Source organism: Amblyomma mixtum, chromosome 1 (assembly GCF_055824585.1).
Source record: "Amblyomma mixtum isolate Tamu chromosome 1, ASM5582458v1, whole genome shotgun sequence".
NCBI classification, from domain to species: Eukaryota; Metazoa; Arthropoda; class Arachnida; order Ixodida; family Ixodidae; genus Amblyomma; species Amblyomma mixtum.
This window is the reverse complement of record NC_143012.1, coordinates 6198730-6214994: the sequence shown is the minus strand read 5'-3', so window position 1 is coordinate 6214994 and position 16265 is coordinate 6198730. Positions and strand designations below refer to the sequence as shown.

General features: G+C 46.8%; 2 protein-coding genes across 2 annotated transcripts in view; one reads left to right on the top strand and one right to left on the bottom strand.

The window, feature by feature from the left end:
* The window catches only part of LOC149365350 (neprilysin-1-like), a 39234-nt gene extending 38047 nt beyond the window's left edge, over positions 1–1187 (bottom strand). The window contains exon 1 of the mRNA XM_089581524.1: positions 1100–1187. Within this exon, the coding sequence (XP_089437650.1) occupies positions 1100–1187 (88 nt within the window). The remainder of the gene's footprint in view (positions 1–1099) is intronic.
* A 10715-nt stretch (positions 1188–11902) lies between these two features.
* LOC149365349 (uncharacterized) lies at positions 11903–15551 on the top strand. Its single transcript, XM_089568385.1, has 2 exons — positions 11903–12130; positions 15405–15551. Exons 1-2 carry the CDS (start codon positions 11924–11926, stop codon positions 15549–15551), a joined length of 354 nt encoding a protein of 117 aa, XP_089424511.1. The 5' UTR covers positions 11903–11923.
* Positions 15552–16265: the final 714 nt, after the last annotated feature.

Sequence of the window (16265 nt, the reverse complement as noted above, 5' to 3'; positions counted from 1 at the left end):
TCCTGTCCTACTCTGCGTTATATTCTCTCGTCGTGAGGCAAAAGGTACTTTGCTGCCTTTTGTGGAGCTGGGACACCTCCAAAGAAGACACGAACAACACGAGCGCTCGTATTGTTCCTGTCTTCTTGTGTCCTGTCCTACTCTGCGTTATATTCTCTCGTCGTGAGGCAAAAGGTGCTTTGCTGCCTTTTGTGGAGCTGGGACACCTCCAAAGAAGACACGAACAACACGAGCGCTCGTATTGTTCGTGTCTTCTTGTGTCCTGTCCTACTCTGCGTTATATTCTCTCGTCGTGAGGCAAAAGGTACTTTGCTGCCTTTTGTGGAGCTGGGACACCTCCAAAGAAGACACGAACAACACGAGCGCTCGTATTGTTCGTGTCTTCTTGTGTCCTGTCCTACTCTGCGTTATATTCTCTCGTCGTGAGGCAAAAGGTACTTTGCTGCCTTTTGTGGAGCTGGGACACCTCCAAAGAAGACACGAACAACACGAGCGCTCGTATTGTTCGTGTCTTCTTGTGTCCTGTCCTACTCTGCGTTATATTCTCTCGTCGTGAGGCAAAAGGTGCTTTGCTGCCTTTTGTGGAGCTGGGACACCTCCAAAGAAGACACGAACAACACGAGCGCTCGTATTGTTCGTGTCTTCTTGTGTCCTGTCCTACTCTGCGTTATATTCTCTCGTCGTGAGGCAAAAGGTACTTTGCTGCCTTTTGTAGAGCTGGGACACCTCCAAAGAAGACACGAACAACACGAGCGCTCGTATTGTTCGTGTCTTCTTGTGTCCTGTCCTACTCTGCGTTATATTCTCTCGTCGTGAGGCAAAAGGTACTTTGCTGCCTTTTGTGGAGCTGGGACACCTCCAAAGAAGACACGAACAACACGAGCGCTCGTATTGTTCGTGTCTTCTTGTGTCCTGTCCTACTCTGCGTTATATTCTCTCGCCGTGTGGCAAAAGGTACTTGCTGCCTTCTGTGGAGCTGGGACACCTCCAAAATTAAATACTAACTTCAATAAAAGAAATAATAAGGATGACAAAAAGCTGTAGGAACGCTTAAACAGCTCCCAGACAGCACGTCGATGCGGGATAAAGGTTTACTCACGATCTCCCAGTAGTTCTCCATCTTGATATGTCGCCCAACAGGCAGCGATCGCGAAGATGCATGTAGTGAATAGCTCGAGAAAATTCATCTGAGAGCAAGGGATGTTGCTGTGCTAGAATAAAAGTTTTTAAAGGAATATGATGTTATTCCTGGCTCACGGACTCTTGCAAATAAACACACACACACAAACACACGCGCGCGCTCGCGCGTAGCAGTGATTGACAGAATCAATGGACATGTTAAGGGCATTCTCTTTTCAAAAACAACTAAAAACGTGGCACGTCTGCCAGAGTAAACTACTGCGTTTTTTCTGATTGGGTTTTTCTATGACTTCCCCACTCAAATAAAAAATTGGCCCGATAGTAGAAAAATGGTTACCTTGTTCTAAACTTCGGTCCCAGCCATGAAGCTACGTTGTATGTTTCATGCTTAACATAATGAATAAAAGCGTGCTTATGCATGGCTCGCTTTTGAGAAGTAGGCAGGATACTGGATAATGACTACTTTTAGTATCATGGCAGTGTTCTTCATGGGCACATCAGGCTGCCACATTACTGAATATTCTTGCTGCTGTATTCGTGAAAACAGTCGGCAGTGGAGATAATTTAACAATCATTTCAACAAAGATAATTCAATGAATTCGTTGATGAGTAGTAATGAAATCATCAAAGAAACATCAACGTTGCGTCTCTACAAGTATTCTTACGTCTCAAAACATAAGCCAAAAGCTTCTCACCTGAAGGTGTGCTCTACCAGGTTCGCAACGTCAAACACTGGACCTCGTACTGAAATCAGATGCAAGGCGTGGTCGGCGCACAGTAGTTTCGGCGCGTGCAGGAACGCGGCTATTTCATAGAAGATTGCTTTCTTCGAAGACGACTCTTGAGCGAGTGTTACCTTGAAATTCAATCGTAGGCATTTCTCTGAAATGAACGTGACTGGAGAAGATTTTCGTCGCCTCCCGGCCGTGCAAAAAACGTGTCAGGTGTCGACAGAACGTGTTCGTCAAATGTAACTCGGCAATGGCTGACTGTTAACGTCAAGCTGCAACTGTAGTCCTCAGTCTAATGAGGTTCTCCCACAAGATATGTTGGTCCCAGGAGCTGTCGATGGACTTCAGTAAGCTTGATAAGATAAAACAGACGTATTTGAGCACTCCCCTGTTCTGCATGTCACATGGGAAGCTTATGCGAACACAGAAGCTCTGGTTCATTGAAAATAATTTTGGCTAGTTATGGAAAAAGCACGCTTGTCCATTTGTCTGCAGAAAGCATAAATGCAGTGGCCGGAAAAGCATTAGAACGCAAAAAGTGAATTGATAGCTGTGCGCTTTCTTTCTTTATAAATATAAGGCTCTCAGCAAAATTTACTCACCGCATATATTTATTCCTTCTAATTATTTAAAAATTTCTCCCCCAAAATTCCTCCCGAACGCACTGCGTACTTGTTACCGTTTTTTTTTTTTCAACGCAGTCTAAATAGTCTATCTTTCATTAAGCAGTTTCTCTTACTTTCGCAGTCATTAAGCTGTTGACAACGCACAAAATGTTCCTGCATGCAGTACTCCCTTCTTTAGAGAGCATTTTTTGGTGTTCTAAAATAAAGATGTCGTCGTACTGCGTTTTTGCTTCACTCATTGCCGATTCTACTTTTTCATAGAACTGTTCGACCATCTCGTCATCAGCCCCGCCGCGGTGGCTCAGTGGTTACGGCGCTCGGCTGCTGACCCCAAAGACGCGGGTTCGATCCCGGCCGCGGCGGTCGAATTTCGATGGAGGCGAAATTCTAGAGGCCCGTGTGCTGTGCGATGTCGGTGCACGTTAAAGAACCCCAGGTGGTCGAAATTTCCGGAGCTCTTCACTACGGCGTCCCTCATAGCCTGAGTTGCTTCGGGACGTTAAACCCCAATAAACCAACCAAACCAAACCATCTCGACATCACAAGTGAGCCTAGATTCGTAGGCCTGCACATCCTTCAATTCATAGCTCTCAATAGGCGTAATCACGCTCCGTTAATACTACAGTATTGCTCCCAATTGAGCTATGTCCTTATTGATGAACAATCCCGCACCTCTTTCTTGTCTGTTCGCTAAACCACGACAGAACAGGGTTGTAGGCTTGTGCATCGCAGTCGAGGAAAAAGGCAGCCGGACACTTGGGGAAGAGAAGAAGGGCTAACGCTGCTTTATTACTAGAGTATAGGTCTGCATAATTTGAGGGTTTCGGACACTATGTGTTGGCACTATCATCGCGTACCATGGACCACATATGTGGGCACAAATAATGAGCACATTACTAACTAAGAAGTGGAAGTGAAGCTGTGAAATCACACTAAAATATTGCTACCACGTCGCCGCTGATGTGGCAACCATATAATTTTTTTTTTCACATGCTCACTTTTGATACGGGATAGTATCCGTTCATTACTCCTTTAAAGTAACTTTTTGAGGCATAATGCAGTGTCGTTAGAGCTCGCAGTTCGCAGGCAAAAGCAAGCAGTCATATTTGTAATTCTTTAATACTTACCGATTGAACGCAACACACAAGCAAACATCCTTAGGGCTCTCACATTTGTCTACTTCAAATCACTTTCCCGCATTATTCCGTCTATAATGCGTATGGGTGACACGTTATACTGTAAATATTGAACAGGGGAATTAGCAGTTAATAATAAACTCCGCAGCAGCCTTATACTCAAGTCGACAGCTCCAGTCAGGCTTTTACAAGTCGTTGATGCAAATGTTAGATGGAAGGCGTTAACTAGATTTCAAAGTTAATTTACTGTATTTATTCAATAAACCTCTAAACGCCTTCATTCAAAGGTATTACATGACAAGTGGGGAGAGGGAGCGGATAGTGTAGGTTGAAATATTGGGAAAACCTAACGGACTAAAAAATTCTGCACAAAATTTTAATATAAGCTCGGGCTTCCAGCCAACGCAGACATCGAAGAGCGTCTCTCAGCTTTCGCGACGCCCCCTTGAGAAAAACATGTTGACCCGAAAATGAATAAAAAAATATGAACTGACGACAGTGAGCCAATGCGATGTCGCAGGTAGATTAGCGGAGGAAACGGAGATAAAAAAAAATTACCGACGATTACGTTACTTCCTAATGCGAAATTTGAGCGCAGCAAATAAGCTGTTTCACCTTTTCGATAGTGAGTCAACCCCAGCTGCGGAGTTGGTTTCAGGGACAACGCCGCCGATGCCGACACAAACAATATGATACCCTCGCTTCCGCAGCGCTAAGAACCAGGTCTAGCCGTGGGAAGGTGGTCACGTATTCGTCGACGTGCCGGGGCCTACGTGAAATAACCGGCGCGTCGGCAACTGAAGAGCACCCTATCCGCCACACAAGAACAGGGGGGGGGGGGGGGGGGGGACCCTTTCCTCCTCTTTCTGCATGGCGGCGACGGTGTTCTATGCAGTCACGTTATCTTGACTCTCTAGCGGCGTCAGCGGCATCCAGCGGTATCAGTCGGTCGCTGCTAGCGCTGGGGGGATGAAAGGGGGGCGGAGCTGGTTACGAGGCCGACGACAACGCCGACGACGACGCGAAACCCAGGAACGGACGCCAAAGAGCTGCGCTCTAAAAAAAATCGGAGGGAACTTTGGCTCTCTAAAATTCTGCAAGGCGAAAGCCTTTCCTGGCGCACTGTTTGGCATTGACTGCGAGATTTTTTGTGCTGTACTAGTGCTTTATATTTGACTACACATTACAACTACACACTTTGAGTGCCGACTTTGACTGCTACTGTCGCTCTGCTTCGATGAGTTCGGTTGTATCCACGGTTATGTTCGCAGTAATGAGGTATGTAATGTGGTCACCCACAGACGCCTTACGCCCCCTGTCGGAGCGGACGATAACTATTTTATTAGTTGTCGTGTGCTCCAAAAGGGGGCGTCAGGCATCCGTGGGTGGCCTCATTACTTCGAATCCGCGCACTTTAACGTCACAACCATTTCCACCAACTGAAAAGCGTGACACCTCTGCTGAAAACCTTCTGCCGGCAACGATGAGTCATTAAAGTTTTCGCCTTAAAAGGCTCTATTCAAAGAGTAACCGCTGGGCAAGCGCTAACCGATGGCCTCCGTAGGCAATCATTGCCTGCCTGTTGGTCAGCTGAGCAAAGTATCCAAAGGGAAGACGCGCAGTGGGTACGAGACAAGGGCATTGTCGAAAGCATAACTACTGCCCATAGTCATGGATCAACAGTGCCGATTTGAGAAGTTTGAATGCGTTGCTGGTCATATGGCATGCGTTGCCTGCCCAGTCAGCTCCATTCCTGCAGGCAGCGTCAGACAACGGACAGTGCAGCTGATGCATTCTGGGCCACAAGCGCTCCGCTATTTCCGTCGCTGCTTGGGTCTAGGAACAATAGATAAAGCTCTCGAAGACACACGTTACCAGGCGCATGTATATTTGTGGGAACGCGTCGTTCATGTATAGCCGGCCAGAGGTTTTCTCGGATGACTATATGTTTCTACGGACGACAACAAAACCGCATGCCCTGACGAAGCCATTGAACACCAAGTACGAGCACTTCCTTAGTACCAGGATTTTATTTATGTGGCCGACCTGCCACCAGCCGCCGAAGACATTTCATCATCATCATCATCATCATCATCATCAGCCTGAATACGCCCACTGCACGCCAAAGGCCTCTCGCAACGCAGAAGTTCCGATAGCGCTCGCTTGGGTTGGAACGGAAGCCAGTTTTATAATTAGCGATAGCAAAACGGCCATCTATAATTTTGGAAAGGGTAGGATCTCACCGAAAGCGGGCCGGATTCTGGCCAGTAGACGGCGTGCGTCATATGGCGGCTTCATGACATCACCGTAATTTTTCTTTTGCCATCGCTGGTATTTTCTGTACCATCAGCAAGTACACACACAGATATGCCTCCGGCTTTTCTCCAATATGAGACCAGTAGTTTGAGACTGAAATGGCAATAGTGCTACAGCGAGACGTACACACGAAAGACTGACACAGGACATGCGCTAACTTCATCTGAGTTTATTTTCCTGCAAAGCCAGCAAATATATAGAAAATTTAATGCATGCGCAAAAAATAAACGGTACACCAAGGTATCAACAGAACCGTTCAAGATAAGATATTTCAGTCTTGAAAAGGCGGACCGAAGTATCACTTACACTATCTAATCTCCTCTTTTTAATGTGAAATGCTTCCAAAACCTCCCGCGCCTTCATATATCCGCTTCTGCCCAGAATCTTTATCTCCTGAAGCCGTGGCTCACACTTCTTGCATTACTGTCATCTTTTTTGCCCCGGCCCATGTTCTGCCGCACGATTACACAAGAAGCAATCAGCGCAGTGCTGCGAAAGATGTGCACCTCCTAGATTTTTTTAGCGATCGTGCATGCTCAGCCGCGCGGTCATTAGCGCACCGCCCCGTTTGGCCCACATGGGCTTTTCCGCAGTTCAGTGGTATCTCGTATACCACACCTTTTCTATTCGGCACAATCAAACACCACCATTGCGCAAGAAGCGCTTGTTGTCATTTGGGACAATTCACAGCCCAAGCTCGCACATTTATAGCTACGACAATATCTGCCTGCTCACTGACCGGATACATCGACAACTATCGCCAACTAGCGGGGGAACACTCAACTACTATTAAAAAGAGCTCCACAACACCAGTCCGGTTTATTCTTCACCCCCCTTCTTATAGCGAATGGCAATACCGGTTTCGCGACTCAAGCATTTTCTCTCCCAACCGTGCTTCAGGCGGCCAGGGAAGATTGCCGCCAACGTCCGTCGCTGCTTTCGGTGCGTCGTTTACGTCTTTACTTATACTATTTCAAAGAGCACTCTGGGGTTCCAAACAAATCAAATTCGCAACTCTTGAACGCAAGCAGTTACATAGGCCTCATGAATGTCAACGGACAGGTGACTGCAGCGACGTCGTGAGAAAAGAATAACTATTAGAAGCAAGCTCAAATGTGAGACGCATTTGGTAACGTTAGAACTTAAACACTCAATAAGCTTTGCTTTTTTTTTCGCCGGAATTAAAGGCCCTACTCCAGGCTTCAAGCTTGAAGCATACCCCTTTCTAGTCAGGCCTGTTCTCGAGTATGCTTCGATAGTATGGGACCCGTACTACATGTATGCCAGCAACATTGCCAAAATAGAGCGAATGCGGTGGCTTTTGGTCATATTTATTCTCTGTGATCATCAGGCAACTTCATCGGTCACTAATAAGCTGAGGCAGCTAGGCTTGGAACCCTTTCATGTTCGCCGCAAAGTTTCCAGGCTGAAATTCTTTTACATGCTGTATCAAAGCACATCTGGTTTGTCAAGCGGTACCTACATTTTTACTGCCCCCAGAGGCCAAGTAGAGTGAACCCCTCAAAGGTAATATGCCAATATTTCGCCAGGGCCAAATTTTATTAGAAATACTGCTTTCCCCACACAACGCACTAGTGTAACTGTTTGCCGCCATTGCTTCTTGAATCTTTGATGAAAAAATATTTGCTGAATTTTTTTTCTGCCGCACATGTAACCCTCTCTTTCTTGGGCAGCGCTGGTGCCTGCACTATTTCTAAATAAATAAATAGATAAAAGTAGACCAAAATGGCGAGAATTGGGTCTAGTAGGTTGTTCATGATGGTTCAACGCGCTTAACTTTTTACAGAACAAGAGACAAAACAATAACACCAACACGGAGCGCTCTGAGTTGCTGTCATTGTTTTGCCTCTTGTTCTGTAAAAAGTTGAGCGCGTTGAACCATCATGAAAAGTACTCCGCTGTTGCCCTGGAAATAAACGGTAGCAAAAGATAACGGTTTAAAAGCCCGGGCAGAAGTAAAGTGAACACATGAGCGGTGGCCATTTGGATCCCACCACCTACATGTTACGGCTAGAATAAATGCAGCAGCTCTATTCACATCTGTACCTTTAACTGCCGGTGTATCGCACGACTTCATTTTACTGACTCGGCTATGTTGCGCACGTTCGAACTATGCAACTTGGCTAGCGTGCGCGCCGTATTTTTTGTGACCGTACTTGGCGCTGTTTCGCACGAGCCAGTTCTCCGCGCCGTCGGGGCACGCGAAGCGGAAGATCGCAGTTTTAATATCAATATTAATCAGGGACTCGTGTTTGCTTCAGCATTCACCAGGCGTTTTGCCAGCGAGGCGCCGGCTTCTGTAGTTGGGTTATTTCGTTTTTTGTAGGGAGTGCAGCTGTCGAAGGCGTACGAAGAAAAAAGGCATCGTACAGCAGAATGAAATAGAGTACTAGCATAACCGCCTTTAGCTTTTTTTTTTCTTCAAAATCATTTCACATTTTTTTCCTTTCATGAATGTTTGTGCTCCGAAAGCTAATGAATAGCACCAGCGAATAATTTGCTTGACTTTAGCTACTTGTATTTTGTGTTTTCAGCCCGGACGCCCAATGCTGATCGAAAACACCCATCTATTTGGGAGGGGTCTTTGCCGACACCCTGGGGTGCACTTTGAAGTTACGCTAAAATTCGCTCCTTGAGAGAAAACGGCAGAAAAAGATAGACTGAAATGAGTGAGTGAGTGAGTGAGTGAGTGAGTGAGTGAGTGAGTGAGTGAGTGAGTGAGTGAGTGAGTGAGTGAGTGAGTGAGTGAGTGAGTGAGTGAGTGAGTGAGTGAGTGAGTGAGTGAGTGAGTGAGTGAGTGAGTGAGTGAGTGAGTGAGTGAGTGAGTGAGTGAGTGAGTGTGAGTGAGTGAGTGAGTGAGTGAGTGAGTGAGTGAGTGAGTGAGTGAGTGAGTGAGTGAGTGAGTGAGTGAGTGAGTGAGTGAGTGAGTGAGTGAGTGAGTGAGTGAGTGAGTGAGTGAGTGAGTGAGTGAGTGAGTGAGTGAGTGAGTGAGTGAGTGAGTGAGTGAGTGAGTGAGTGAGTGAGTGAGTGAGTGAGTGAGTGAGTGAGTGAGTGAGTGAGTGAGTGAGTGAGTGAGTGAGTGAGTGAGTGAGTGAGTGAGTGAGTGAGTGAGTGAGTGAGTGAGTGAGTGAGTGAGTGAGTGAGTGAGTGAGTGAGTGAGTGGAGTGAGAGTGCGTGAGTTCTTTTCACTTTCTGCTCCACTTTCTGCACCAGTTCAAGTACTTCAGCATTCGCTTTGCCAGTGCAGCGCGCACCCGCTGCACTTCGTTTTGTACAACTGCAATCCTAGTACATCACGAGTTCCTGGCTGGCTTGCACTCTCCCAAGTGTAAGTGCAGCAGTAGTGCAGCAATATGGCGCCACCCATATGTAGGTCGGAGAAGCGAAGCAAATATAACAATATAACCTCTTTATGAATGATAGAAGTTCCTTCTTGAAAAGAGGAGGTGAGTAACTGTTCGTGGCGCCATTAACTCTAAACCTAAGCGGATAAGTCGAGCCGCATTGCTAGCACTTCAGCGCATATTCGTAAATCGTCTGTGTGTATATGTGCAACGACTTCTGTTTTCTGTGGAACAACGATTTCCTGGGGCTGGTTCATGGCAACACTTCACTGTGATTTGCTGTTTCAAATTTCTTCATATGGTTAAGGATTTTTCTTAGTTTTGACGTCCGCGCCACGCCTTTGGCCATAATTTGGTGGCAACTCCAAGATTATGAGACGTTCAGGCCTTGCACTTAACCTTTGTCTTAGAAGCAGCCAGTGTCAAGCTACAATTGAACAACTGCCTGAACTGACGCTGTGCGCTGGCGGCACCGCCGCAGAACTTCACGGAACTAGTCCAGCGAGCGTAGCCAAATCGAAGAGATCTCAAATCGTGACACTCCATGCCGCACGAACCACGCTACCGTCTCAGCGCCGCTGCGGTGCTTCCCTCGCCTCGCCGCAGCAGGCCGCAGCAGCGTCCTATAACTCGCTGCCAAGTTCACCGAGCGGGCCCTCGCCGCTGCTGCGTAACTTGCTGCGTAGAAGTGGTCGAAATTAGCGACTTACGCTGCGGAGGGCGATCGATCGGTAATCTTTTTGAAGTGGGTGGCAAAAGTAGCAGATGCTGGGAGTGGATGAAAATATTGGCAAAATGAGTGTGCACGGTGTTTGATTTATGAAGTCCATTGATCGAATGATATATTGGTAGATCGGAGGAACCATTGGTTGCACGAGCGGTCCACTCACCACCCAATCGATCAATCTATCGAACAGAAATCAAGTATTCAGTTATTCATTATTCCACCAATGGACAAATTTTCATGTGCCAAAACTGCATAACTCAATTTCTAATACCTGCTTTTCATCAAGATCTCTAATTCCGGCATGTTATCCCATTTCGAGCACGCTAAAATGAGGCTCCAGCTGTCGGGATCGAACTCACGACTCTCGGCTCAGCAGCCAGACGCAATAAACAGCGAGCCACCACGCCAAATGCATGGACGCGGCACAGTCGCTTTGGTCGCGTCATCAGTGCTTTTACTATATATACTACATTGAAACTAAGCCAATTCCCCGAAGGGAGGAAGCTCACTGTTACAGCGGGAGCTCCGCGCATTTTTGCTTTTGCAGTCCCATGCCTCATCAAAATTAACACAGACCACAGTGACGGTAATGCTCCAGAAGGGAGGGCGCTCACAGCCTATTTTGCCTCAGGCGTTGCGGGCTTGGCAATTTCCGTTTTAGTTCTTTTTTCTGCACACTCTACTCTTTGTTAGAGCAGGAGCTCACACCGATGCAACAGCTCTGGCATTCAATTGGGGAGCACCCTCGTGCGCGCTTTCAGCATTCAGCCACCAATTAGAAGGCACTGACTTAACGCTGTCAGAAACATCACGCAGCGAGGGCAGGGCTTCCATTTGTCCAGACAAGGCACGAAAACCTTCCAGCTTGTCCACGAAGGTACACTGTCGAGCGCATTGCGCGACCAGACCCCCGTAAACGACTGCCTGTGTCACGTGGTGCTTAAAGGGGCCCAGAAACACAACCTTAGTTGACGGTTTTTCCTGTTGATCGCATACAGTGAGTTATAATGGTGCTATTAGCGTCGGTAATACCGCGTATATTCCGTTTTTTAATATTTTAATGTCTTCCCAAAAACAAATTCATGGCTCTGATGGGGTCCCCACACCGTGGCGGGTTTTAGCAGCGGATATGACATCACCTGGCGCAAGCCTGATGATTGGACAAACAGTAAATATACTGCAAATTGTGTGAATAAATAGAGACACATTTTGTCACCTGTCGGTGTTTTGTATTAAATCAACAAAAACAACTTGTTCGTCTTAGATATAAGCCCTACAAAGCAAGTAAAATAAAAATACACCACCAGGGGCTCTGACATGGAAACGACGCTGCCAGTCTCAGCAAGAACGAGTTACAGAGAGCAGGCAACCATGGAGTGCAAACTTCCGCGACGTGCTCTGGCAGGCTGTTTTGATTGGTTGCGCGAGGTGCTGTCATTGGGAGAGCGAAATAGGAGTGGGAAGCCCCGCCAAAATCGAGTTGAGGGCAGCGTTTTGTTTGCTTGTATTTTGAAATTTCTTCATTGAATAACTCCCATTCCTGTGCATCGATTCCTGTAATTCTTTTTAAGTCGGCATCTGTGTGACATAAAGAATCCACCTGAAGTATAGCCGATATCCCCCAAGCAGTGTTTCGCAGCCCCTTTAAGTTACGGGGCCTAGTTCCAGGGTTCTTTGTGATACGTTGTGCATGTATTCAGCTATTAGCAACTTCACTGAAAAAAAAAAGAAAGAAAATCGTGTGATCTTGACACTGTCACGTAAGAACCATTGCTGCCGAAAGCACAAAATAGCTTTTGAGTACTATAAGGGTTCCTATTTGAACAAAAAGAGGACATAAAATTTTTCTGTTCAAGAATCCTTCGATAACTTCATCCCAGCCATGGCCACCGATGAGACAAGAAGCTTCAAGAGCCTGGTCTTGGATGCCCTGTCGGACCTGTGTCGGAGGCTGACGATGTGGCTCCTGATGTTGGACACCGTCCCGGCGCACGTCTGCTTCATACCGGACGGGCACCGACGCTTCTGTAGGGCTACAGGCACCGATCTTCGCCAGGCATACGCCATCGGAAAACACAACTTTCATCTAGTAGGTACATGTATCCTGCCGCTGTCATTATCCCAGTTAAAAGACGAAGTCAGTGCGTGCCCCACATTCGACAAAAACGTTTATATTGCAACGAAGAAGAGAACTGAACGTAACCCCCTTTCATTACAACGTGGTTATCTATTGCTAATGCCAGTTTTATTTATTCATACTGTTAACCCTCTGCATGAGGGTCATTACAGGGAGGGAAACATATACAGACACAAGTGCAATGCTAAAAAAAGAAACACTCAAATGCACAGAATTACAGATTTGCACAGCAATCTTCCAGGAACGCGTTCACACCTATCACAAATTTGTCTACATCTGTTTGGTCCACAACGTCACTTGGTAGTTGATTCCAAATTTCTACAGCATCGGGAAAAAAGGAGTAGCGATAGACATCAGTACGTGTAATAATAGGTTGTAATACCTTACTGTGATTTTTCCGAGGGCAACGCTTCAGGGGAGGTGCAACATAGTGATGTTTATTAACTTTTACTTTATCATTCATTATCAGAAAAAAAAGTTTCAATTTCTGCTTTAGTCTTCTTACTTCTAGTGATTCTAGCTGACACTCTTTTAGCATTGCTGTGACTGAATCAGTGCGGCGGTATTTAGAGCATATAAAACGTGCTGACATCCTTTGCAATCTTTCCAGTTTCCGTTTTAAACCCTTTTGATGAGGACTCCACACTGCACTTGCGTACTCTATTATTGGCCGTACGAACGTCTTGTACGCAATCAATTTAATTTCTCTAGTCGCATTCGGCAACTTCCTCCTCAGGAAACAGACCTTCTGGTAGGCTTTTAAATAGACATTTTCAATATGGGTGCGCCAGTCAAGATTATTTGTTAATGTTACTCCCAAGTACTTGAGACAAGTACTTGAGACAAGTACTTGAGTTAAGTGATTCTGGGCCCCACACAGATCAGTTCAGTCGTCAGACTAAAAACTCTCGGTGCACGAATTCACCACCAAATTTCAGTACCTCATTGCGGAATGATTGCATATTTTATTATAGTATGCAAAATTTGATCCTAGTGTTATGCAAATGAAAGCAGCACTTTTCTCCTAGCACTGAAGAAAAGACTTGATAGGACATTTAGGTTCCCTTTTAAGGGTGTGAAACGATAGCGTTAATGACAGACTCCTTTCAGCGCGCTGGGGTAATCTTTGCATACCACTTCGCCAAGGTTCTGCCTACATGCCCACTGATGAGGAGTTGGTCACTCTCTACTTCAAATTCATAGCGCACGGCGAGTCTTCATACAATTCCTGGCGCAGTAAAGGAGCGGTTTAGAGATGCGCCACTGCCCTGGCAGGTGGCTGTTTCAACGGACGTGGGTGGCGTTGCTCTACAATGGGGCCCCAGAATTGAGGCTCCACCTAGTACTGTGAGGGGAAAGGGCCAATAGGGCCCTACCCCTGTAATCATCATAATCAGCATGACTACGCCCAACGCAGGGCAAAGGCCTCTCCCATGTCTCTGCAACTAACCCTGTCCTCTGAAAGCTGCAGTCAGCGTATCCCCGCAATCTTCTCAATCTCATCCGCCCACTTAGCTTTCTGCCTCCCCTGCTGCGCTTGCCCTCTCTTGGTATCCACTCCGTTACCCTTAAGGACGAGGGGTTTTTTGCCTTCGCATTACATGCCCTGCCCAAGCCCATTTCTTTCTCTTGATATAGAGAAGGATGTCATTAACCCGCGTTTGTTCCCTCACCCACTCCGCCGGCTTCCGATCTCTTAACGTTATACGTATAATTTTTTCTTTCCATAGCTCGCTGCGTTGCCCTGAATTTAAACTGAATCCTTTTCGCTAGCCTCCACGTTTCTGCCCCATAGCTGAGTACAGGGTAAGATAGAGCTGTTGTATACTTTCCTCTTCAGGGATACTGGTAAACTGCCATTCATGATCTGAGAGAACCTGCCGTATAAACTCCACCCCATTCTTATTAGGAATGATAAATGTTTTCACCCCCACCACCACACCTACCACTAGGGGCTTGTAAGACCTAGGTTGCTCTCCCCTAGTAACTTCTCGCGGACGATAACTTAATTGCCACCTGCCACGCTATGCAGTCTGCGCAAAATCTGGTGGCCAGGTTGTGATCACGTCACAATGTCGCGTTTCCTAGGTGGCAGAAGGGTCGTCTGCTTTATTGCTCACAACGCCGACACCGCGTGTTCTGCAGAAAGGGAGCGTTAACGCTTTCGCGCTAAAAGAAAAGAGCAGCGGATAAAACCCACTCCGGTAAGAAGATGCACAAACTGCTGAAGAAATTGCACACGAATATGCGGAAGGAACGGGCATATGCGGCGTACGAGGAGCGGTGTGCAAGCTGTATACATTAGAAAGATAACCAGGGGACGCATCCTATAAGGATCCATTTTTCATTTGACTAGCGTGACATCAACGTGGTGGCAACACCAAACGAAAGCAGCAAGCGGCTAGTCACAGAAACCAAAAGTTAGTGAATCCACACGTCGACGATATCTTTCACTACCCGCCACCTGCGCCGGTTCACTATTGGCTGCGATATGCATGCAATGGTGAGGTGATGTCGCCAATAAGCGAGTGATCCGGTCACTTCCCATGGGCGCTTGTAAGCCGCGGCCTAGTCAACTAACAGGTTACCAGTTTCAGACGACCAAACTGTTTTCTCAAGAAGAATGGTGTGGTTTGCTTTATAAGGGTTCAACGTCCCAAGGCGACTCAGGCTGTGAGGGACGCCGTAGTGAAGGGCTCCGGAAATTTCGACCACCTGAGGTTCTTTAACGTGCACTGTCATCGCACAGTACATGAACCTCTAGAATTTCGGCCGCCGCGGTGGCACAGTGGTTATGGTGCTCGGCTGCTGACCCGAAGACGCGGGTTCGATCCCGGCCGCGGCGGTTGAATTTCTTTGGAGGAGAAATTCTAGAGGCCCGTGTACTGTGCGACGTCAGTGCACGTTAAAGAACCCCAGGTGATCGAAATTTCCGGAGCCCTCCACTACGGGGTCTCTCATAGCCTTAGTCGCTTTGGGACGTTAAACCCCATAAACCAACCAAACCAATCTAGAATTTCGCCTCCATCAAAATTCAGCCACCGCGGCCAGGATCGAACCCGCATCTTTCGGGTCAGCAGCCGAGCGCCATAACCACTGAGTCACTGCGGCGGCGCAATGAAGAATCGAGATTAGACCCTTATGGGATATGTCTTCAGATACTTGTGGATTGCGGCGCAGGGGCCGACGCCGATTGTCTTCAACATTATGGTGTTTTGTGCTGCAGGTTTCCGACTGGTGTTTTTCCGTCAGTGCTGTGGTGGTCAGCGCGTTCGCTTTCGGCCTACACAACTTCAGCCGCAACCAGTTCGAGATGACAGCCGCCCTCGACAAGGCCAAAGAAGCCTGCAAGAACATCTTGGACAATCTGTAAGGGCTGGCCCCGTCTGAGTAAGGTTTGGGTAGAAAGTCATATCGTTGAATATGAAGAGTATTTGACGCGAGTGTAAAGCTTGAGAGATCACCAAGTTACTCTTCTTCTGTAGAACATGCTCTAACCATTACTAAAGTTCTTGACATGTGTAAAAAGCTTGCGTTGCCTTTTAAAACAAACAGTGCATAAACTGTGTTGGCAATTTTATTCAGCTTTGAGCTCAACTTTTTAAATTCTATGATGTCCAAATTATGAAGGAATCAAAGAAAATAGCTGTTAGGTTCATGTTATGCTAGCTAGTGTACCCCTATTCAAAAGGCAGTATCCAAATTTCGCTCACCTCACTAAAACCTGACAAATCGGTATGCCGCCAATCAGCAACTATTAGCGTGATCCATTGTGTGATGCTATCGAGAGTTTTCTGAAAGGCTAAAGATAGAACGCTTCGAGCGATGTCGAAGGCCAAGTTAGAGCAAACATTTTTTTATCCAACAAAAGTGTTGCTATTTCCCTTGCAACATTTGTCGTAAAACGGAGAAAAGGAGGTTAACTGGTCGGCACTCAATCGCGCCCCTTTTTTCTCATTTCTCCGCACAGCTCAATAAAATCACGTCAAACATTTTTACCAGAAAGCGCTGGACGCGGACAACATATTGACGTTGAACTTTCTATCCCAGCTTGACGTAGTAGTGGTGTGTGAACGGTCGTGGCGTA

Excerpts from the sequence above, each read along its gene's own strand:
- LOC149365349 (XM_089568385.1), top strand. The coding sequence starts at position 11,924 with ATGGCCACCGATGAGACAAGAAGCTTCAAGAGCCTGGTCTTGGATGCC. Across the intron at positions 12,131-15,404 it reads GAAAACACAACTTTCATCTA|GTTTCCGACTGGTGTTTTTC; the intron begins GTAGGTACATGT and ends TTTGTGCTGCAG.